The sequence below is a fragment of the Piliocolobus tephrosceles genome, chromosome 6, assembly GCF_002776525.5.
Source record: "Piliocolobus tephrosceles isolate RC106 chromosome 6, ASM277652v3, whole genome shotgun sequence".
Taxonomy (NCBI): domain Eukaryota; kingdom Metazoa; phylum Chordata; class Mammalia; order Primates; family Cercopithecidae; genus Piliocolobus; species Piliocolobus tephrosceles.
The window spans coordinates 68,141,311-68,165,135 of NC_045439.1; the positions used below are offsets into that span (position 1 = coordinate 68,141,311).

Sequence of the window (23,825 nt, forward strand, 5' to 3'; positions counted from 1 at the left end):
TCTAATGTCTAGCACTGCATTTTATACATGATAAATAGTTGATTAATCTTTGTAAAAGTAATTAAATGAATATTGTGCAAGTAATCTCTTTACAGGAAATGCTGGGGCTCTCTAAAGTACCAGTTACTCAAGCAACACGTGGTCCTCAGGTACAGCAGCCACCTCCTTCCAACAGGTAATTAAATATGATGAAGAGAATTTGACCATTTCTGTAGGTATTTTGAACATTCCATACCCTTGAACATAGATACTATATTGTTAAATATTTTTAGGAATATAAGTAAATTGTGTTAACATACTTTTTAAAGAACTGAGGCAAAATCATGCCATTAAAATGGTTTGTTTTTTGTTGTAACAATGTAAAGAGTTACTTTAGTTTTGTTATTTTCCTTATTTTTTATTTTGAACTTTGGAAAAAACTTGTTTTTGTGTGGGTTTAGGGCAGCCAAGGTTTTTATTTTTTCTTCTTAGCTTTAGAGGTAGCTTTTTCCCCTAAGGTTTCCGGAGTGCAGTGGCACGATCTTGGCTCACTGCAACTTCCGCCTCCCAGGTTCAAGCAGTTCTCCTGCCTCAGCCTCTCGAGTAGCTGGGATTACAGGCATGCACCACCATGCCTGGCTAATTTTTGTTTTTTTAGTGGATACGGACTTTCACCATCTTGATCTCCTGTCCTTGTGATCCTCCCTCCTTGGCCTCCCAAAGTGCTGGGATTACAGTCGTGAGCCACCATGCCCTGCTAGCTTTTTCCCCTAAGCTTTTTAATCAGAGGTAGTATTACTAAAATTGAGTTGATGTATTTTCTCATAATTATTTCAGTAACCTAAAACTGACTAGACTAGTAAGTGAAAGATGAAATCCTGAAGTAGTACTTGGTTTGAGTGTTTCGTTTATTGTAGTTGGACTCAAAATGTGGTTTCTGGAGCTGATATCGTCAAGTGTTATCTAGGAATGTGTTTGAAATGCAAATTCTTGGGCTCCACTCCACACCTACTGAAACAAACTCTAGAACTGGGATCTAGCAATATGTGTTAAAATAAGCCCTCCAGCTGGTTCTCATGTACACGAAAGTTTGAGAACCATTGGTCTGCTGTGTGTTCAGAGTATTGTTTTCTATTTTTAGGAAAGTGAAATTTGTTCCTTGAACTCTCACCCATAAACATTTATAAATGACTTTTTATTTAATTTTGTTTCTCAGATTCTTACAACCAGTACAGAAAATAGACATGAATCTCACAGATCTTCTGGGAGAACTCCAGCGAGACCCTTGGCCTGTACCACAGGGAAAGAGACCTTTGCGTTCCTCTGGAGTGGCACTTTCCATAGCTGTAGGACTGCTGGAGGTAGGGAAGATGGTTTTGTTTTGGAATGTAAAGTGTGTGTGTGTGTGTGTGTGCGCGTGTGCGCGCGTGTGTGTAATTGTAAGGATATAGGAAGAACCAAAGTGCTTTTTTTCCTCCCTATTTTCTCACTCAGCATCAACAAAGAATACTTCTGTGGTTTTCCCTCACATACCAACAAAGCAGTTCTGCCTTCCATACCAGCTGGGTGTCCTCTAATTCAGTTCAATTCTGACACTATCTAACTGGAGATAACATCACATCTCGCAGATTGAGGGCTCAGTCCCACAAGACTGCCCCCACTTCAGTGCCAGTCACAAGTAGTAGGTTGTCACCTATACTTCTGACAGACTGGCTGTAAATTGGACACTCTCCTTGGGTTTGATCCATTTGCTAAAATGGCTCACAGAACTCTAGGAAACACTTTATGTTTCTTGGTTTATGATAAAGATATTACGTAGAATATAGATGAACAGTCAGATGGACTAGATGCATAGACTGAGGTGTGGGAGAAGGGGTTCCAAATTTCTGTGCCTTCTCTGGGGTACCACCCTCCAGGAACCTCCACATATTCATTTGTCTGGAAGCTCTCCAAACTGTGTTCTTTTGGGTTTACATGAAGGCTTCACTACATAGGCATGATTGATTACATCACTAGTCATTATCCCCTCTCTCCTGGAGGTTGGGGGTGTGGAACTGAAAGTCTCAACCTTCTAATCATGCTTTAGTCTTTTCTGTGACCAGCCCCCATCTTGAAGCTATGTGGGAGTCATTTTATTAGCATACAGAAGGCCCTCTTGGCTGGGCACCTCATGCCTGTAATCCCAGCACTTTGGGAGGCTGAGGTGGGCAGATCACCTGAGGTCAGGAGTTCGAGACCAGCATGACCAATATGGCAAAACCCCATCTCTACCAGAAATACAAAAATTAGCCAGGCATGGTGGTGGGCATCTGTAATCCCGGCCACTTGGGAGGCTGAAGCAGGGAGAATTGCCTGAACCCGGGAGGTGGAGGTTGCAGGGAGCTGAGATCATGTCACTGCACTTTAACCTGGATGACAGAGTGAGACTCTGTCTCAAAAAACAAAAACAAAAAATAAAAGGTACTCTTATCATTCTACAGATTCCAAGGTTTTTAGGAGCTGTGTGTCAGGAAAGGAGAGGAAAAAATATATTTCCCAGTATTATAGGAAATGGTATGTACAAGAGAATATTAAGTCAAAAAAAATCAGTTATGGGACAGTGAGTGTATGATTTTATCTATGTGAAGTGTTTTCCTACAGCGTATTGTCTTATGTATTGTTTTGCATATATCCTGTACAGACATGATTCTGGAAAGAAGTTCACCCAGATATTAACAGTGGTGCAATAAGTGGAGTTTTAGTAGAATTTGAAAATTTTATACTATACGTATCTTAGTTTTAGAATTACAAAATAGTGGCCAGGTGCGGTGGCTCACGCCTGTAATCCCAGCACTTTGGGAGGCCGAGGAGGGCAGATCATGAGGTCAGGAGATCAAGACCATCCTAGCTAACACGGTGAAACCCCGTCTCTACTAAAAATACAAAAAAAAATTAGCTGGGCGTGGTAGCACGTGCCTGTAATCCCAGCTACTTGGGAGACTGAGGCAGGAGAATCACTTGAACCCAAAAGGCAGAGGTTGCAATGAGCAGAGATCATGCCACTGCACTGCAGCCTGGGCAAAGAGAGAGACTCCATCTCATAAACAAAACAAAACAAAATAGTTTCTTTAAAATGTTTGTAAAAAAATTTGAAATGCTATCAAATTTACAGAAACGGTGCAAGAAGTGTATAAATAATTTTTTTTTCTCCAAACTTTGAGATTGTGAGCCCCAAATATCTGAGACAATCTCAATTAATTTAGAAAGTTAATTTTGGGCTTAGTGCGTTGGCTCATGCCTGTAATCCCACCATTGTGGGAGGCCGAGGTGGGTGGATCTCTTGAGGTCAGGAGTTTGAGACCAGCCTGATCAACATGGTGAAACCCTGTCTCTACTAAAAATACAAAAAAATTAGCTGGGTGTGGTAGCAGGTGACTGTATTCCCAGCTACTTGGGAGGCTGAAGTAGGAGAATCACTTGAACCCGGGAGGTAGAGGTTGCAGTGAGCCAGGATTACGCCACTGCACTCCAATCTGGGTGACAGAGTGAGACTCCATCTCAAAAGAAAAAAAAAAAAAAGTTTATTTTGCCAAGGCTGAGGACTTGTGCCTCTGGAGGTCCTGATGACATGCGTCCAAGGTGGTCAGAGCACAGTTGGTTTTATAAATTTTAGGGAGACATGAGACATCAATCAATATATGTAAGATGTATGTCAGTTCCATCCAGATAGGTCGGACCTGGAAGCTCCTCAAGCAGGGAGGGGCTTCCAGGTCACAGGTGGGTAAGAGACAGGTAGGTGAGAGACACACGTAGGTGCATTCTTTTGAGTTTCTGATTAGCCTTTCCCCAAGGAGGCAATCAGATATGCATTTATCTTAGTGAGCAGAGGGATGACTTTGAAGAGAATGGGAGATAGGTTTGCCCTAAGCAGTTTCCAGCTTGACTTTTCCATTTCGTTTAATAATTTTGGGGTCCCAAGATTTATTTTCCTTTCACAAGATTAAGTTGGCCGGGCGCGGTGGCTCAAGCCTGTAATCCCAGCACTTTGGGAGGCCGAGACGGGTGGATCACGAGGTCAGGAGTTCGAGACCATCCTGGCTAACACGGTGAAACCCCATCTCTACTAAAAATACAAAAAACTAGCCGGGCGAGGTGGCGGGCGCCTGTAGTCCCAGCTACTCAGGAGGCTGAGGCAGGAGAATGGCGTAAACCCGGGAGGCGGAGGTTGCAGTGAGCTGAGATCCGGCCACTGCACTCCAGCCTGGGCGACAGAGCGAGACTCCGTCTCAAAAAACCGCAAAAAAAAAAAAAAAAAAAAAAAAAAAAGATTAAGTTGCTGATATGATAGTCCCAACCTCTTGAAACTTTATATTTCCTATGAACCAGGATAATCTCCTATATAACCACAATATAAAACTATTAAAATCAAAATATTAACACTGATACATTACGACCAGCTAATTCTCAGACCCCATTCAAGTTTTACTAGTTGTCTCAATAATTTCCTTTACAGAAAGGATTTAGTTCAGTTCTGCATTTATGGCTGTATCTATTTACTCTCCTTCAGCCTGAACAGTTCCTTAATCTTTCCTGATCTTGACACTTTGGAAGATTCAGACCAGTTATTTGTAAAACATTCTTCAATTTGAGTTTGTCTTGAAGTATACTCGTAATTTGGTTCGGGTCTTGCATCTTTGGGAGGAATATCGCAGACGTAATGCTGTGTTCTTATTGCTGCATGTTACAGGTGGCACATGCTTTTCATTTGTTCCATTACTGATGATATTCACTTTGGTCATTCATTAAGGTTGTATCTGCCAGGGCTTTCCACTTTAAAATTACTCTTTTTTTACCCCTTTGTAATTAATAAATATTGCAAAATATTAGAAACCCCCATGCTGATTTGTTTCGTTACTGCTGATGTTAACTTTCCTTACTTGGTTAAGGTTGTTTTTGCCACTGTAAAGTTACAGGTTTTCCTATTGTAATTATAAATACCTTATTAGGAGATACCTTGAAAATATGTGAATAACCAGTGTACTCAGCAAAGTTTTACTCACTAGTTTAGCATCCATTGATGATTCTTTTCTAATCAATTATTATTATGATGCATGCCAAATAGTGCCTTTCTAATTCCATCATTTCTACGTTTATTAATTGGCTTTGTACTTGAGGAAGAGCTTTTTCTCCTCTCACATTTACATATTTATATATATATATAAACTTATACACACACACACATATATGTAAATACATACAGAATACACACTGGGTGGGTTCTTACATTCTTATTTTATACAACAAGATACATTCCTTTACTGTCATCATTTACTTTGATGCTTAGGTTTTCCCAGATTTGGCTAGTGGGAGCCTCTTCAAGCTGCTTCTGGGTCCTTATTAAATGCTGCATGTTTGCTTAAATACTTCCTTTCTGGTATAGTAAGATGTTCAGGGCTCATCTTATCCTTTTCCTGCTCTGGACCTGAAATGAACCATTTAGGAGCCATGTTTCCTTTTAGCCTTGATTCTACCAGGTAGAAGATAATGCTTCATGTGCACCCTTACCCTGGGTGTCATTAATTTTAGGTCCAAGTGGATGGAGCTAAGAAAAAAATGTATGTGCATATACGTGTATCTATATATGTATATAAAATTATAAGTATATGTGTGTGCATATATGTCTACATACTCCAATATACATGTATGATCTCTATTAAAATAAAAAAATTTATATTATAAACCAGTAATTCTTTCAAGTATGTTCAATTCAATACCACAGGGTTTATTCTCTCCTTCCCGCGTTTCCATATTTGTAACTCATTCTCTATGAGAAACCTGCTCTCGTTATCAAATATATTTACTTACTTGCTCAGTCCTAGATTATCTAGAATAGTCTCAGAGTTTCTGGCTCATACCTCTGTTAGAAACAAGCTTAGGAGTTAGAGCTCAATATTTGTTTAATGTTCTGAGAATATATAGTACAAAATATAATGTTCATAAGTTAAATGGGTTATTCCCCTCCACTGCCCTTAGTGTGATTATGTTATTCTTTGCTGTAAGTTTTTATTTGTATCTTCTAGTAAATTTCTTTCTTTCTTTTTTTTTTTTTTTTGAGACGGAGTCTTGCTCTGTCACCTAGGCTGGAGTACAGTGGTTCCATCTTGGCTCTCTGCAAACTCTGCTTCCCGGGTTCACGCCATTCTCTTGCCTTAGCCTCCTGAGTAGCTGGGACTGCTGGCGCCCACCACCATGCCCGGCTAATTTTTTGTATTTTTAGTAGAGACGGGGTTTTAACATGTTAGCCAGGATGGTCTTGAACTTCTGGCCTCGTGTTCCACCCACCTCAGCCTCCCAAAGTGCTGGGATTACAGGCATGAGCCACTGCGCCTGGCTTTCTTAGTAAATTTCTTAAGACTTAAGAGTACAGAATTTCCTGGGCTGTTGAATGTTTAAACTTTTTTCTTATGGTGCTGATAGTTGAAGAATAGCTTGGTTGGATATAAAAAGCCTTGCTTCTGATTGTTTTTTCCTGGAGTTTTTGGAAAATGCTTTTTCATTATTTTTTTACCTTGATGTGTTTTGATTTTTTTTTTTTTTTAAACAAAGCCTCTGTTGCTCAAGCTGGTGTGCAGTTCGTGATCATAGCTTACTGCAGCACTGCAGCCTCAAACTCCTAGTCTCAAGCAATCCTCCAGCCGCAGACTACTCCCAAGTAGCTGGGACTATAGGCCCATGCCACTATGCCCAGCTAATTTTTAAATTTGCCATGTTGCCCAGGCTGGTCTTGAACTCCTGATCTCAAGTGATTCTCCCACCTTGGCTGATGTTTTTTGAGAAGGCTGATACCAGTCTTATTTTCTTGCCCTTGTAAATTTTTTGATCATTTTGCTTGAAGGTCTTGAGGAGTTTTTCTTTATGTCGTAGGGTTTTTGTTGCAGGTTAATTTTCTCTAGTATGTGGTAGGCCCTTGTTACATGTATTTTTTCCTATAAAGTTGTCTTATAGCTTTAAATAGCAGTTCTGTTCCATTGTTTTATTTCATTTGAGAACTCCCGGCCAGGCATGGTGGCTCACGCCTGTAATCCCAGCACTTCTGGGAGGCTGAGGCAGGCGGATTACCTGAAGTCAGGAGTTCGAGACCAGCCTGGCCAACATGGTGAAACCCCGTCTCTACTAAAAATACAAAAATTAGCCGGGCGTGGTGGCACACACCTGTAATCCCAGCTACTTGGGAGGCTGAGGCAGGAGAATTGCTTGAACCCGTGGACAGAGGTTGCAGTGAGCTGAGATCATGCCACTGCACTCCAGCCTGGCCAACAGCAAGACTCTGTCTCAAAAGAAAAAAACTCCCATTTTATATAAATTGACTTCTTCTTTGTTTGCTTTTTATTTCAGTCATCTTTTTATTTCTTTATTTCATTTTCATTCTCTTGGTTTTTTTCTTTTCTTTAGTGCCTCTTACTAAGTTTTCATTTGAATCTGTAGTTGTTCTTCTAGGCCTGCTGTTTGCTTCCCTCTTCTCTCTTCCGTGTACTTCTTCCCAAACTGCCCTTGATCTTTTTGGAGACTTGTAATGAGAGCATGAGAGATATAGTTCACAGGGATTTAGTGGGTTTTTCCCTCCAGTTATAGGAAATTTGAAGTTTGGATGTTCTTTGTGTCATAGTTTTATGAAAGTATCTGTATATAGTTTTATTTGCTCTTTTCTTCACTTTTTCAGCTTTACATGACTGCTATTATCTCAGATACCCAGAATGAAGAGGGTATTTTTGTTATTAGTTAAGAAAGTTATAGAAGGAATAATCATACCTTGTGAAAACATTCAAACAGTATGCAATGGTGTATACAAATAAGTAGAAGACAACTTTCCTTGTTCTCCAGATTTGTTAACCATATGATTTTATTTATTTATTTATTTATTTATTTATTTATTTATTTATTTATTTATTTCCGTGGAGTTTCGCTCTCGTTGCCCAGGCTGGAGTGCAATGGCGCAATCTCAGCTCACTGCAACCTCTGCCTCCTGGGTTTAAACGATTCTCCTGCCTCAACCTCCCAAGTAACTGGGATTATAGGCACCCGCCACCACACCCGGCTAATCTTTTTGTATTTTTAGTAGAGACAGGGTTTCACCATGTTATCCAGGCTGGTCTCAAACTCCTGACCTCAGATGATCTGCCCATCTCAGCCTCCCAAAGTGCTGGGATTACAGGTGTGAGCCACTGTGCCGGGCTAATCATGTGACTTTAAAAATTATCATGAAAGGCCGGGCGCGATGGCTCACGCCTGTAATCCTAGCACTTTGGGAAGCCGAGACGGCGGATCACGAGGTCAGGAGATCGAGACCATCCTGGCTAACATGGTGAAACCCTGTCTCTACTAAAAATACAAAAAAATTAGCCGGGTGTGGTGGTGGGCGCCTGTAGTCCCAGCTACTGGGAAGGCTGAGGCAGGGGAATGGTGTGAACCCGGGAGGCAGAGCTTGCAGTGAGCTGAGATGGCGCCACTGCACTCCAGCCTGGGCAACAGAGCAAGACTCTGTCTCAAAAAAAAAAAAAAAAAATTATCATGAAGTTTATATCATTTACATTCTCTTCTGAAACTGTAGTGTAGGTTAAAAAATGTACTCTATTTTGCCGGGCGCGGTGGCTCAAGCCTGTAATCCCAGCACTTTGGGAGGCCGAGACGGGCGGATCACGAGGTCAGGAGATCGAGACCATCCTGGCTAACACGGTGAAACCCCGTCTCTACGAAAAATACAAAAACTAGCCGGGCGAGGTGGTGGGCGCCTGTAGTCCCAGCTACTCCGGAGGCTGAGGCAGGAGAATGGTGTAAACCCGGGAGGCAGAGCTTGCAGTGAGCTGAGATCCGGCCACTGCACTCCAGTCCGGGCGACAGAGCGAGACTCCGCCTCAAAAAAAAAAAAAAAAAAAAATGTACTCTATTTTGTCCAATAACTACTTATAGAAATTACAGATAAAATAGCATTTCTAATATGACAATACAAATATTAATTGTGGAATAAAGTAGAGCGATTATACACAGGGAAGGATACTTTCATATATAAAAGTCACAGGATATCTTTTACATTTTTTTCTGGATCCTGTCACTTCTTTTGGATCATACGCAGTTGCTCTTTTGTTTCTTATAAATATTCTGAGTTCTTCCATATTCAAACATTAAAAAAAAAAGGTCCTCTCATTTCATTGGTATTTTGGGTGGCTATAGAATTCTACTTTCAAAATAATCTTCCCTTGGAAATCTAAGTCATTCCTCTCTAGTGTTCTGACATAGACATACATTTTATTGATGATAATTGGATGTAGTCTCATTCTTGTTCTTTTTTTAGGAAAGCTTATTTTTTCACTAGACTTTTTATTTTTTTATTTTTTATTTTTTATTTTTTTGAGATGGAGTCTCGCTTTGTTGCCCAGGCTGGAGTGCAGTGGCGCGATCTTGGCTCACTGCAAGCTCCGCCTCCCGGGTTCACGCCATTCTCCTGCCTCAGCCTCCGAGTAGCTGGGACTACAGGTGCCCGCCACCTCGCCCGGCTAATTTTTTGTATTTTTATTAGAGACGGGGTTTCACCGTGTTAGCCAGGATGGTCTCGATCTCCTGACCTCGTGATCCGCCCGCCTTGGCCTCCCAAAGTGCTGGGATTACAGGCGTGAGCCACTGCGCCCGGCCATTTCACTAGACATTTTTAGAATGTTCTCTTTAATTTTGGAGTTCCGAAATTTTGTTAGGCTGTATTTAGGTTTGATTTTTTTCTTTCTTTATGTTTGGTTTTGGTAGACCCTTTCATTCTGGAGACTGTTGTCATTCTTCAGCTTAATTTATTTCTCTTTTTCTATTCTATATTCATTACATTGATGCTGGACCTCTATGTCTCTTTATATATTTATTTTTTTCCTCATATCTTTCTTTGCTCCTATTTATATGAGATTTCCTTAGCTTTAGTTTTGCATATTTCTAACTCAGTCTTCAGACATGCTTTTTGGCCCACCCATTGAGGTTTTAAAATTTTTCTTAATGCTTTTAATTCCAGAAACTTTTGAGAGTTGTCATGTTTGTTGTGATATCCATTGTAATATGTGCTTGGTTCTGTATCTCTCGGCCTCTAATTTTCATGCAAAGACCCTTCTCCAGGCAGATGGCCTACTTTCTACAGAGAGCGGTTCTTAGGAATTGCTGATGGCAGAATCTGTCATCAGCTGCTGTATCTGGAGGTACAGATAAACACTGTTTCTTCTTTGGTTTATGGCTGCTTTTTGTATTTTTTGACTCCAAATATGGAGCTTTTTGGGCATCCTCCTTGGGGAAGATCTGGCTTACTTTTGATATCTGTAATATGTTTTGTTGATTCTTTTGATAATCCAGTACAATCTATTGTTTGAATTCCTCAAAATTTCTGGTCTACTGCTCCCATTATTTCCTATCTTTAAATTTTATGTACTTTTTTTTTGAGACAGAGTCTAGTTCTGTTGCCTGGGCTGAAGTACAGTGGCATGATCATGGTTCACTGCAGTGTCGAACTCCTTGGCTTAACCAGTCCTCACACCTCAGCCTCCTGAGAAGCTGGGACTATAGGCATGTCCCATCATACCCAACTAATTTTGTTATTATTATTATTATTATTATTATTATTATTATTATTATTATTATTTTAGAGACAAGGTCTCCTTTTGTTGCTCAGGCTGATCTTGAACTCCTGGGCTAAAGTGATTCTCCCACCTTGGCCCCCAAAAGTGTTGAGATTAGAGGCATGAGCCATGGTGTCTGGCCTATTTATTTATTTTTTATTTTACTTTATTTTATTTTAGACAGCGTCTCACTCTGTCTTCCTGGCTGGAGTACAGTGGTGTGATCTTGCCTCAGTGCAACCTCCACCTCCTGGGTTCAAGCAATTCTCTTGCCTCAGCCTCCTGAGAAGCTGGGATTACAGGTGTGCGCTACCATACCCAGCTAATTTTTGTATTTTTTTTTAGTAGAGAGAGGGTTTTGCCATGTTGGCCAGGCTGGTCTCGAACTCCTGGCCTCAAGTGATCCGCCTAAAACAACAATTTTTCTCTTATTTCACTGACATCTTGTGAGGAAGTGGAAGTAGATTGGGGTATTCAATCCATTCACTTGGACTAGAAGTATAAGTCATACGTACTTTCTCTCTCTCTCTTTCTCTTTCTTTTTTTGACAGTCTCACTCTGTCGCCCAGGCTGGAGTGCAGCGGCACAGTCTTGGCTGACTGCAACCTCCATCTCCCGGGTTCAAGCAATTCTCTGCCTCTGTCTCCCAAGTAGCTGGGATTACAGGCGCCCGCCACGATGCCCGGCTAATTTTTTGTATTTTTAATAGAGACAGGGTTTCACCATATTGGCCAGACTGGTCTTGAACTCCTGACCTTGTGATCCACCCGCTTTGGCCTCCCAAAGTGCTGGGATTACAGGTGTGAGCCACTGCTTCGGGCCTCTTTCTTTTTTTTTTTTTTGAGATGGAGTCTTGCTCCATCGCCCAGGCTAGAGTGCAGTGGTGCAATCTTGGCTCACTGCAACCTCCGCCTCCTGGGTACAAGCAATTCTCCTGCCTCAGCCTCCTGAGTAGCCAGGACTACAGACATGTGCCACCACACCTGGCTAATTTTTGTATTTTTAATAGAGACAGGATTTCACCATGTTGACCAGACTGGTTTCCAGCTCTTGGCCTCAGGTGATCCACCTGCCTCAGCGTCCTAAAGTGCTGGGATTACAGGCATGAGCCACTGTGTCCAGCCTCTTTTTTTTTTTTTTTTTTTTGAGACGGAGTCTCACCTTGTTTCCCAGGCTGGAGTGCAGCGGCATGATCTTGGCTTACTGCGACCTCCGCCTCCTGGGTTCAAGTGATTCTCCTGCCTCAGCCTCTCGAGTAGGTGGGACTACAGGCGTCTGCCACCATGCCCGGCTAATTTTTTGTATTTTTAGTAGAGATGGGATTTCACCATGTTGACCAGGCTGTTCTTGAATTCCTGACCTCAGGTGACCCACCCGCCTTGGGCTCCCAAAGTCCTGGGATTACAAGTGTGAGCCACCACGCCCAGCCTTTTTTTTCTTTTTTTGATTATACTTGTGTTCTAAACATCGAAAACAAAAGTAAAACACCAACAAAAAAGTAGAAGAGCCAGATGCAGTGGCATGCACTTCTCATTCCAGCTCAAGTGGGAGAATCACTTGAGCCCAGGAATTCAAGTCCAGTGTTGGCAACATAGTGAGATCGTCTCTAAAAAAAAAAAAATAGTAAAAAAAAAAAAAAAAAAAAAATTGAAAACCCAAAACAAAACAAAATATGTTCACTCTTCCACTTCTCTCTCTACTCTTCCCAGTCTAAGATGAGTTAAGCAGGAGAAATATCCATGTTTATAGGGATTAGGCTCATAGATTAGTTTAGAATTAGGAATGTACTACTATTTACCTAGGATTTTAAAAGAAAGTTGTTCAGATACCTTTGTTTTTGAATTTCATTGTAAACATTTGATTATTTTATTTCTTAGAAAATATATGCTTTTTTTCTTATTTAGAAGGAATATATAAAATATTGTCAGAAATGTATATCCATATGTTTTGTTTTAAACTCTGGACTTTTTTTTTCAATAGTGTACTTTTCCCAACACTGGTGCTCGCATCATGATGTTCATCGGCGGTCCTGCTACTCAGGGGCCTGGAATGGTGGTTGGAGATGAGTTGAAGACACCTATAAGATCGTGGCATGACATTGACAAAGACAATGCCAAATATGTTAAAAAGGGAACTAAGGTAATTTTGACTTTTACATCTTTTTGCCTTATTAGAAAACAGGTATTCATTTGCTGGCAGAAGAAGAATACAAATAGTTTTTGATAGAAATTGATGTTATACAGTTTGATACTATAACTGGTATTCAGAATTGGAGAAATACTCATTTTTTCTTGATAATTTGTTATACTTTTTCTGGTTTGAAATATTTAAACACTTCATAGTAGGTGTCAGTAGGTATCTCCTTAAAAATTATTACTGAGAAGGCCGGGCACCGTGGCTCAAGCCTGTAATCCCAGTACTTTGGGAGGCCGAGACGGGTGGATCACGAGGTCAGGAGATCAAGACCATCCTGGCTAACATGGTGAAACCCCGTCTCTACTAAAAAAAGAAATACAAAAAACTAGCCAGGCGAGGTGGTGGGCGCCTGTAGTCCCAGCTACTCGGGAGGCTGAGGCAGGAGAATGGCGTAAACCCGGGAGGCGGAGCTTGCAGTGAGCCGAGATCGCGCCACTGCACTCCAGCCTGGGTGACAGAGTGAGACTCCGTCTCAAAAAAAAAAAAAAAAATTATTACTGAGAGAAACGTTCTATGCCTTTTTAAATATTCATGTTAAAGAATGTCTTTCTGTTTAGGAAAAGTTGTTTTTACATTTTTCGGTTTTTCATTTCCAAAAGGCAGTCCTTAATTTTTCCTTCAGATATGAATATTGTTCATAGCTTAAATAGTCCATCATTTTCTTGTAAGTTGTTTTATGTTCATCTAACTTCCCGTTTTTCGGGTTTGTGTAAGTATATTTCACTAATGTTGATTTTTGATTCTCTTATATTGGTTCTATTTGTTAATATCTCTTAATTTTTTAATTCTCTAGAGTTCAGTTTTAGTTTAGTTTGTGCTGTATCATGTATTTTTTGATATCATCAGTATTATATTTTTAAAAGTAATATATGATATAATTTTTGCCACTGTTAGTGGATGCTTTTCTTTCTTGCCAACTAATTTCCTTTATGAGCTTGGAATTTTTCTTGGTTACAGCTTCTGAAACCTTTCAAAAAAGATTTTAGATTCATTTATCTTACTGCTTTTTGTATTTTCTCTATTTTTGGATGTTTTTGTTACTTGGGTATGGATTTAGCCAGGAAAGAGAGTTCTCCATTGTTTTTCTTTCTTCTTTTTATTTTTTATTGAGACAAAGTCTTGCTCTGTCTCCCAGGCTGGAGTGCAGTGGCGCAGTCTTTGCTCACTGCAAGCTCCACCTCCTGGGTTCATGCCATTCTCCTGTCTCAGCCTCCTGAGTAGCTGGGACTACAGGTGCCTGTCACCACGCCTGGGTAATTTTTTGTATTTTTAATAGAGATGGGGTTTCACTGTGTTAGCCATGATGGTCTCAATCTCCTGACCTCGTGATCCTCCCTCCTCGGCTTCCCAAAGTGCTGGGATTACAGGTGTAAGCCACCGCGCCCGGCCTGTTGTTTTTCTACTATGTTTGTGTGTGAAGAACAAAATATGCAAGATGCCTTTCTTTAAATTTGGGTTCATCTAGGGGTTTATCTAGAAAGAGTGGCTTTTAAGGAAAAAAAATGTGAAAATGTCAGACTCACAGAAGTTGTTATATAATTTTATTAACATTACAGAAAGTTAAATAGCAAACCATAATTTAAATTATGATGAGTTATTCTTTTAGTCCTTCTTAGATCATTTTGATTTGTTAATTGAAAAAAGATGTATAGGATGATTTTGTATATTATTTTAATTAAAAAAATCTTTTGTAGCATTTTGAAGCATTGGCTAATCGAGCTGCTACAACTGGCCATGTTATTGATATCTATGCATGTGCATTAGATCAGACAGGTCTCCTGGAGATGAAATGCTGTCCCAACCTTACTGGGTATGTATTTAAATTTTTACAGTTTTTGTAATTATAAGCAAATGATGACGTTTACTGATATAAACCAATAATGACCGTTTAGGGAAAAATAGTATCTCCCCAGTACTTCAGGGCAACACATCTGTTAGTAGTTTTTGATATTCCTTTCAGTAAAGCACACTTTTAAATTTTTTAAAAAATATGGAGTTATAAAGGTCTGTTTCTAAAGCTCACTTTGGTATTTTGAAGTTATTATTTTGATTTATTACTTTAACAGCATTTTTGAGATAAAATTCACATACCATAAACTTACCATTTAAAATGTCAATTTGATTCTTTTAGTATATTTGCAGGATGCATAGCCTTCACCATAATTTGTTTAGAACATTTGCATTACCCTAGAAGCTATGTACCCATTAGCAGTTACTTCCCATTACTCCCTCCTTTCTCTTCTCACCACCCTCTCATCCTTAGACAGCTGATAATTGCCTGTTCTGGATATTTTATAAAATGGAATCAGAGGCTGGATGCGGTGGCTCACGCTTGTAATCCCAGCACTTTGGGAGGCTGAGGCGAGTAGATCATGAGGTCAGGAGTTCAACACCAGCCTGGCCAAGATGGTGAAACCCCGTCTCTACTAAAAATACAAGAATTAGCCAGGCGTGGTGGCAGGCGCCTGTAATCCCAGCTACTCGGGAGGCTGAGGCAGGAGAATTGCTTGAACCCGGGTGGCAAAGGTTGCAGTGAGCCGAGATCGTGCCACTGTACTCCAGCCTGGGTGATAGATAGAGTGAGACTCTGTCTCAAAAAACAAACAAAAAAAGGAGTCAGAGCTGGGCGCCATGGCTCCCGACTGTAATCCTAGCACTTTGAGAAGCTGAGGCGGGAGGATTATCTGATGTCAGGAGTTCAAGACCAGCCTGGCCAACATGGCAAAACCCCATCTCTACTAAAAAACACAAAAATTAGCTGGGCGTGGTGGCACTTGCCTGTAATCCCAGCTACTCAGGAGGCTGAGGCAGGAGAATCACTTGAACCTGGAGGTGGAGGTTTCAGTGAGCCAAGAAGATTGTGCCACTGCACTCCAGCCTGGGCCACAGAGTGAGACTGTTTCAAAAAGAAAGGAATCAGTGATTGGTTTCTTTTACTTAGCATAATGTTTTCAAGGTTCATCCGTATTGTAGAATGTACTAATATTTTATTTTATTTTTATTGCTGAGTAAAAAGGGAACAAGGGGTCAAAGTACATTTAATAGTATTCCATTTGATGGATACACCCCATTTTGTTTAGGAATCCATCGGCTAATGAACGTTTCATTTCCACTTTTTGGCTACTGTGAATAATGGTCCTTTGAACATTGTGTTCAAGTTTTGGTGTGGAGATTGTGTTTTCGTTTCTCTTACGTATATCTCTAGGAGCAGAATTGTTGTGTCATGTAGTAATCCGTCCTTAACATTTTGAGGAACTGTCAAATGGTTTACCCAAGTGACTGTACCAATTTAAATTCCCATTACCAAAGTATGTGGATTCCAGTTTCTCCACATGTTTGTAAGCACTTGTTATTGTCTGTATTTTAATTTTTTTGAGATGAGGTCTTTGTTACCCGGGCTGGAGTGCAGTGTGCAATCATAGCTCACTGCAGCCACAATTTCCAGGGCTCAAGCAATCCTCGCACCTCAGCCTCCTGAGTAACTGAGACTACAAGCACATGCTACCACACCTAACTAATTGTTAATACTTTTGTTTTGCAGAGACGAGGTCTCACTTTGTTGCCCAGGCTGGTCTTGAACTTCTGGGCTTGATCCTCCTGTCTCTGCTTCTCAAAATGCTGGGATTACAGGTGTGAGCCACCGTGCCCAGCCTATTGTCTGTCTTTTTGATGATATCTGTCCAAGTGGGTGTGAAGTAATATCTCATTGTGGTTTTGATTTGCATTTCCCTGAAGACTAATGATGTTGAGCATCTTTTTATGTGCTTACTGGCCATGTGTATATCTTTGGAGAAAAGTCTATTCAGATTCTTTACCCTTTTTTAATTTGGGCTATTGATTTTCTTTTTATTGTTAAAATAGTTTGTTATGTGGATATAAATTCCTTTATCAGATATATGACTTAAAGATATTTTTTGTTACGGGTTTTTTCCCTAACTTTTTTCTTTTTGAGACAGAGGCTCACTGTGTCGCCCAGGCTAGAGTGCAGTGGTGCAATCTAGGCTCACTGCAACTTCTGCTTCCTGGGTTCAAGTGATTCTCCTATCTTAGCTTCCCCAGTAGCTGGAATTACAGGTGTGCATCACCATGCCTGGCTATTTTATATTTTTAGTAAAGACAGGGTTTCACCATGTTGGCCAGCTGGTCTTGAATTCCTAACCTCAAGAGATCCACCCACCTTGGCCTCCTAAAGTGCTGGGATTACAGGTGTGAGCCACTGCGCCCGGCCTTCCTTGCTTTCTTGATGGTGTTGTTTGCAGCACAAAAGTTTTAAATTTTGATGAAACCTAGTTCATGCTTTTTCTTTCTTTTTGTTTTTTTTGAGACGGAGTCTCGCTGTCACCCAGGCTCTGTCATCAGGCTTGGACCCGCCTCCCGAGTTCAAGTGATTCTCCTGCCTCAGCCTCCCAAGTAACTGGGACTACAGGCGCCTGCCACCACACCTGACTAATTTTTTTTTGTATTTTTAGTAGATACTGGGTTTCACCATGTTGGCCAGGCTGGTCTTGAACTCCTGTCCTTGTGATCTGCCTGCCTCAGTCTCCCAAAGTGCTGGGATTACAGACCTGAGCCACCGTGCCTTGAGTTTTAAAATTTTAAATTTTTAAAATTTTGAGACAGAGTCTCGCTGTGTTGCCCAGGCTGGAGTGCAGTGGGATGATCTTAGCTCACCGCAACCTCTGCCTCCCAGGTTCAGGCGATTCTTGTGCCTCAGCCTCCCAAGTATCTGGATTACAGGCATGTATCACCTTGCCTGGCTAATTTTCATATTTATTTCAAGTTACCTGCCTGCCTTGGTCTCCCAAAGAGCTAGGATTACAGGCATGAGCCACTGTGCCCAGCCAACAATTGATTTTTATATGTTGATTTTATACCCTGCAAACTTGCGGAACTTGTTTATTAGTTTTAATAGTTTTTCTGTGGACTTCTTAGGATTTTCTCTATATAACATCATGTCATCTGCAAATTGGTATTGTTTTACTTCTTCCTTCCCATCTGCATGCTTTTTCTTTTCCTTGCCTAATTGCCCTGGCTGGAATGTCTATTAAAAATGATTAAAAATGGTGAGAGTGAATATCCTTGTATTATTCTTGATCTTTGGGGGAAGTTGTTTAGTCTTTTTTTTTTTTTCTTTTTTTGAGATGGAGTTTCCCTCTTGTTGCCCAAGCTGGAGTGCAGTGGTACAGTCTCTGCTCACTGCAACCTCCACCTCCTGGGTTTAAGCGATTCTGCTGCCTCAGCCTCCCGAATAGCTGGGACTACAGGCATGCACCATCATGCCCAGCTAATTTTTGTATTTTTATTAGAGACGGGGTTTCACCATGTTGGTCAGGCTGGTCTTGAACTCCTGACCTTAGGTGATCCACCTGCCGCGGCCTCCCAAAGTGCTGGGATTACAGGCATGAGCTACTGCACCCAGCCCTGTTTAGTCTTCTACCATTAGAAGATATTAGCTGTGGATTTCATCAGATTAAATAAGTTCCCTTCCAAAAACTCATGAAAATGTGTTTTTGGATTTTGTTAAATACTGTTTCTATAGCTATTGATATGATCATGTGGCTTTTGTCCTTATTAATATGGTATATTGCACTGCTTTTTGGATTTTAAACCTACCTTGCATTTCTGGGATGAATCTCACTTGGTCATTTATTGTTGCTAAATTCAATTTGCTAGCATCTTGTTGAGGATTTTTGCATCTGTCTTCATAGGAGATACTGGCCTGTAGTTTTCTTTTGTTTGGTGTTGGCATCAGGATAACTATCTTCATAGAATGACTTGGGAGATATTCTTTCCTCTTCCATGAGCAGTTATTATTTTTGAAATAAGTAGGCTTAAAAATCGATTAGATATGTCACCCTTTCTCAGGTTTATTTATTCAGTTCATTCATCTAATAAAAATGAATGAGCACCTGCTATGTAGCAAACTGCTCAAGGCACTGCAAGTAAAGCAGTGAACCAAACATAAAAATCTTTGCCCTCATGGAGCTTATCTTCTAGTGCAGGGCTCTTCTGTATAATTTCCCAGTGGGTATATTCTTTGTGCTGTCCCATTGAAATGTGGTAAGTATGACTGAGGAACTAAAAGTTTAATTTTAGTTGCTTTACATTTAAATTTAACTAGCCACATGTTAGACCGTACAGTTCTAATGAGGAGATGGGATAAGTATGGTAGATAGGATGTCAGATGGTGATAGCATTGGGAAGGAAAAAAGGTCAGGAAAGAAGAATTGGGGTTTGCAGTTCTAAATAGGATGAATAGGCAGAGCCTTATTGAAGGTGATATTTTAGCAAAGATGTAAGGAAGTGAGAGTCATGTGCGTATATGAAGTAAGAGTATTCCAAGCGAGGAATAGCAAGTGCAAAGTTGAGAATATACCTGGGGCCAGGCGCTATGACTCACACCTGTGTAATCCTAGCAGTTTGGGAGGCTGAGGTGGGTGGATTGCTTGAGCTCAGGAGTTTGAGACCAGTCTGGGCAACATGATGAAACCTTGTCTCTACCAAAAATACAAAAATTAGCTGGGCATGGTGGTGTGTGCCTGTAGTCCCAGCTACTTGGGAGGCTGAGGTGGGAAGATTGCTGGAGCTTGGGAAGTCGAGGCTATGGTGAGCCATGATTGCATCACTGCACTCCATCCTGGGTGACAGAGTGAGACCTGGGTTCAAAAAATAATAATAAAAAAGAGAATGTACCTGTGATGTTGAGAAATAGCAAGGAGAACAAAGTAGCTGGAATGGAGTGAGTGAGGAGGGTAGGTTACAAAGGCCTGTTTAAAGGGCTTTGGACTTTACCTCGAGTGAGATGGGAAGGCATTGGAGAATTTTCAACAGAGGATTTTGATGATCTGACTTAATGGTTTAAAAAGATCGCTGACTTCATTTGTCTTTAGTAGAGTATAGGGATGTAAGAATACCAAGTGATGGTAGTACACATGGTGGGAAGTAGTTGGATTTTGGATTTATTTGGAAGATAGATGTAAGGGTGTGGACAATTCCTTCATAGAGGTTTACTGTAAAAGGGAGCAGAGAAATGGGATGTATTATCGGGTATAATGATGAGTTAGATCATCATAGATAACATGTTTGTAGAAAATCTGAAAGAATCTATAAACTATTGATATTAGTATGTGAAGTTGGCAAGACTTCTGGATCAAGGTCAGTGTACAAAGTTTAATTATAAATGTATGTACCAATAACATTCAAAAATGTAAAAGGATGCAATTTCTAATAAGCATCAGAGATAACATAAAAACTTTTAATGATATCGAAAATAAAATTATGGTCAATTAGTTACAACACATCAGTTTTATTCTTTTGCCTATTTCAATTTTTGATTGTATCTTTTATTGATGTTTAAGTAATAAAGTATTTTAAAAATGTGAACAAGTGTATCTAAATATTTGTATGCATATGTGTACCCCCCTTTTATATAAACAGAGTATTTTACACATCTTTCCCCTCTTTGTGTTTTTCACTTATATCCTAGAAATCAGTCTGTAGCAGTGTATTACTCCATTGTGTGGATGTAATATTTTTTCAGCTAGTCTCTAATTACATGATTATTTGGGTTGTTTTCAGTTTTGTGTTATTCTGAGTTTGTGTTTGAAATACGGTATTTCAAACACAAGGAAAAAAAGGAAACAAAAAACATTTGTTGTTACAAATAGTGCTTCAGTGAATAACCTTGTGAATGTATTTTGTTTCTCTGTTTTTGTTTTGTTATAGTATCTTTGAAATAGATTACTATTAGTGGAGTGGCTGGATTAAGGAGGAAATCCATATATAATTTTGTTAGATATTATCAAGTTGCTCTGTACTGGGGTTGTACCATTTTGCATTCCTAGCAGAAGTGTATGAGAGTGCCCGTTTTTCCATAGCTTCACCAACATAATATGTTGCTGTCAGACTGATTTTTGCCAATCTATTAGAGAAGGAATGGTATCAAAATAGTTTTTAACTTTCAAGTTAATATTAAAAATTTTTTAAATTAAAAAAGTAGGTATATGCTTATTGAAAAAACTTTAAAGTAAGTGTATAAAGTGAAAATACTCTCTTAATTTCCTTCCATTCTCATTTGCTTGGTATAACATGTATATTTCATGTGACACAGGCAATACATGCATATACATACACACACATACTCGTTTTTAAGAGTGAGACTGAGCCGGATGGGTGGCTCATGCCTGTAATCCCAGCACCTTGGCAGCCGGAGATGAGCATATTGTTTGAGCCCAGAAGTTCAAGACCAACCTGGGCAACATGGCAAAACCCTATCTCTACAAAAAAACAAAAAAATTATCTGGGCGTGTTGGTGCAACCTGTAGTCCAGCTACTTGTGAGGCTGAGGTAGGAGGATGGCTTGAGCCCAGGAGGTTGTGGCTGCAGTGAGCCGTGATTATGCCACTGCACTCCAGCCTGGGCGACAGAGTGAGACCCTGTCTGGAAAAAAAAAAAAGAGAGAATGCATGCTGGAAACTGTCAGGTACCTTTACCAATATGGAGAACATTTGTTGCTATATACTCTTCTGTACCTTTTGAATTTTGTAATATAGTGGATATATTGCCTATTTAAAGAAGAATTTTTAAAACATTACCAAAGACAAATGCAACTGTTGGGGCACTCTGTTATCCTTGGAATTGAGGTTGTTTGTGGGGTGAGGATATTCTCATATATATTTGAATATTAAAAATGAGTAAAACAGCACATTTTGGGAAATATCTTTAAAATTTATTGGTAGTCTTGAGAGGTAATTTTCTTCTACGATTTTAACACATGTACTCAGTGACTGTGTCAAGTATTTTTTTTTTTTTTATTCTTTCCATGCAGAGGATACATGGTAATGGGTGATTCTTTCAATACTTCCTTATTCAAACAAACTTTTCAAAGAGTCTTTACCAAAGACATGCATGGACAGTTTAAAATGGGCTTTGGTGGTACACTAGAAATAAAGGTAAGAACCAAAACTTGGCATGTGTGATATGTTATCAAGGGACAACTTATAGGCTTGAGTATAATTCTAAAATGTCATTAATCAAATTTAGTATTTGCTTTCAAAATTGTGGTTCTTTTATATTGAAACCTGAGTTAGACATTTGCTTCACCACAAGAGTGTCATCATTCAATGTATGAGACTTTACTTGAGCATTTCTGAACAATTGTTAGAAAAGTAGAACAATATTGGTAAAATAATTCTTTAACTTTTATTTTTTTCTTTATATAGGACTTAACTCTTTAAAGTATGTTTTATCTTCTTCTTCTTTTTTTTTTTTTTTATTTCTTGAGACAGAGTCTTCCTCTGTCGCCCAGGCTAGAGTGCAGTGGCATGATCTTGTCTCACTGCAGCCTCCGCCTCCTGGGTTCAAGTGATTCTCCAGCCTCAGCCTCCTGAGTAGCTGGGACTACAGGTGTGTGCCACCGTGTCTGGCTAATTTTTGTATTTTTAGTTGAGATGTGGTGTCATCATGTTGGCCAGGCTGGTTCAAACTCCTGACCTCAGGTGATTTGCCTGTCTCAGCCTTCCACAGTGCTGAGATTATAGGCATGAGCCACCACGTCCGGCCTGTTTTATCTTTTGTAGAGCCGAATCTATTTATGTTAGTGCTAGGTTAATGATGGGAATTGTTATCTAACTTAAGAGGAAACTGTTCTTTACCTTTGGATAATCAGTAATTGTTTTATGATTAGTTGTTATTACATAATTCTATCATTTATTTCAAATTTGGATTTAAAATACCCAAGGGCTAAGTGCTTCTAATCCTAATTGATTATTTTTAAATTAATTCTAAGCACATTATTTTTGAATTTTCATTAAATATTTATTAAACTTGTTTTATTGAATGCTTGCTATATGCCCAACATTGTGTGGGAAATTACAGAGATGTCTAGGGATATCTAAGGTACACATCTTGCTGTAGAGACACTTAGCATTCTCTTGATAGAGAGGCAGGAAAAGAAAACAGTGCATGTGATAGAATGACATAATAATTATAAAAATGCTATAAAGGTTTAGAGAAGAAAAATGAACATGTATAGGACACAATTTATTCTAGAGGAGTCTGACTTATAGTTTTTTTTTTTTTTGAGACGGAGTTTCGCTCTTGTTGCCTGGCTGGAGTGCAGTGTCGTGATCTCAGCTCACCACAACCTCTGCCTCCTGGGTTCAAGCGATTCTCCTTCCTCAACCTCCTGAGTAGATGGGATTACAGGCATGTGTCACCATGCACAGCTAATTTTGTATTTTTAGTAGAGACGGGGTTTCTCCATGTTGGTCAGGCTGATCTTGAACTCCCGACCTCAGGTGATCCACCCGCCTCAGCCTCTCAAAGTGTTGGGATTACAGGCATGAGCTATTGTGCCTGGCCACAGTTTTTTTTTTTTTTAAAAGATGTTAGAGGATAATGCATTTTATTCAGGAACCTGGTGTGAGGAGAGGCATAGAGGTGAGAATCAGCATTGTATGTCTGGGCAGAGAAAACTGCCCAGTGAGAGTAGATGCTTTGTATTGGAATGAAGGGAAATAGCTTAAATTTGTGGGAGCTGGTTGTAGTATGCAGACATATGTGTCATATTAGGTATTTTGCGTAAGATTCATCTGACAGTGCTATTCTGCGTATGTCAGGTAAAAGAATCTCAAGTAAGAAAAGTAGGCTTTCTAATTTTTTTTTTTTTAGATAGAAGGTATTGTGATAGCTTAAATTTTGGTGGCAGGAGAGACTGGGTAGAGACCAATCTTGGTGACAGATTTTCTCTGGGAGGAAAAATAGAATAGGGTGTCTAAGGTTTTAGATTAGGATACGTGAATTTTGGGTGAGTAGGTAGGAGTGTGAAGTCAGGATGAGGTTCCCAAATGGAGACCTCCTATGTGCTAATGGAAATAGAAGATTAAAATTAGGTTGGTGCCAGAGTTTTAATTTAGCAGTGAGCATAGAAGTGCTCATTGATTTTTTTTTTCATGTTAGTATATTTTCGTTGGCTTTGAGTTTTAAATATAGATGAATATCTTATATTCTTATACACCTGTAGTTGAG

At 39.8% G+C, this 23,825-nt stretch overlaps 1 protein-coding gene across 1 annotated transcript in view; it reads left to right on the forward strand.

Moving 5' to 3' along the window:
• Window positions 1-23,825, forward strand: part of SEC23A (Sec23 homolog A, COPII coat complex component) — a 74,063-nt gene that overhangs the window by 17,060 nt on the left and 33,178 nt on the right. The window contains exons 6-10 of the mRNA XM_023189626.2: window positions 96-175; window positions 1,196-1,340; window positions 12,582-12,740; window positions 14,492-14,607; window positions 21,625-21,748. Of these exons, the coding sequence (XP_023045394.1) occupies window positions 96-175; window positions 1,196-1,340; window positions 12,582-12,740; window positions 14,492-14,607; window positions 21,625-21,748 (624 nt within the window). The remainder of the gene's footprint in view (window positions 1-95; window positions 176-1,195; window positions 1,341-12,581; window positions 12,741-14,491; window positions 14,608-21,624; window positions 21,749-23,825) is intronic.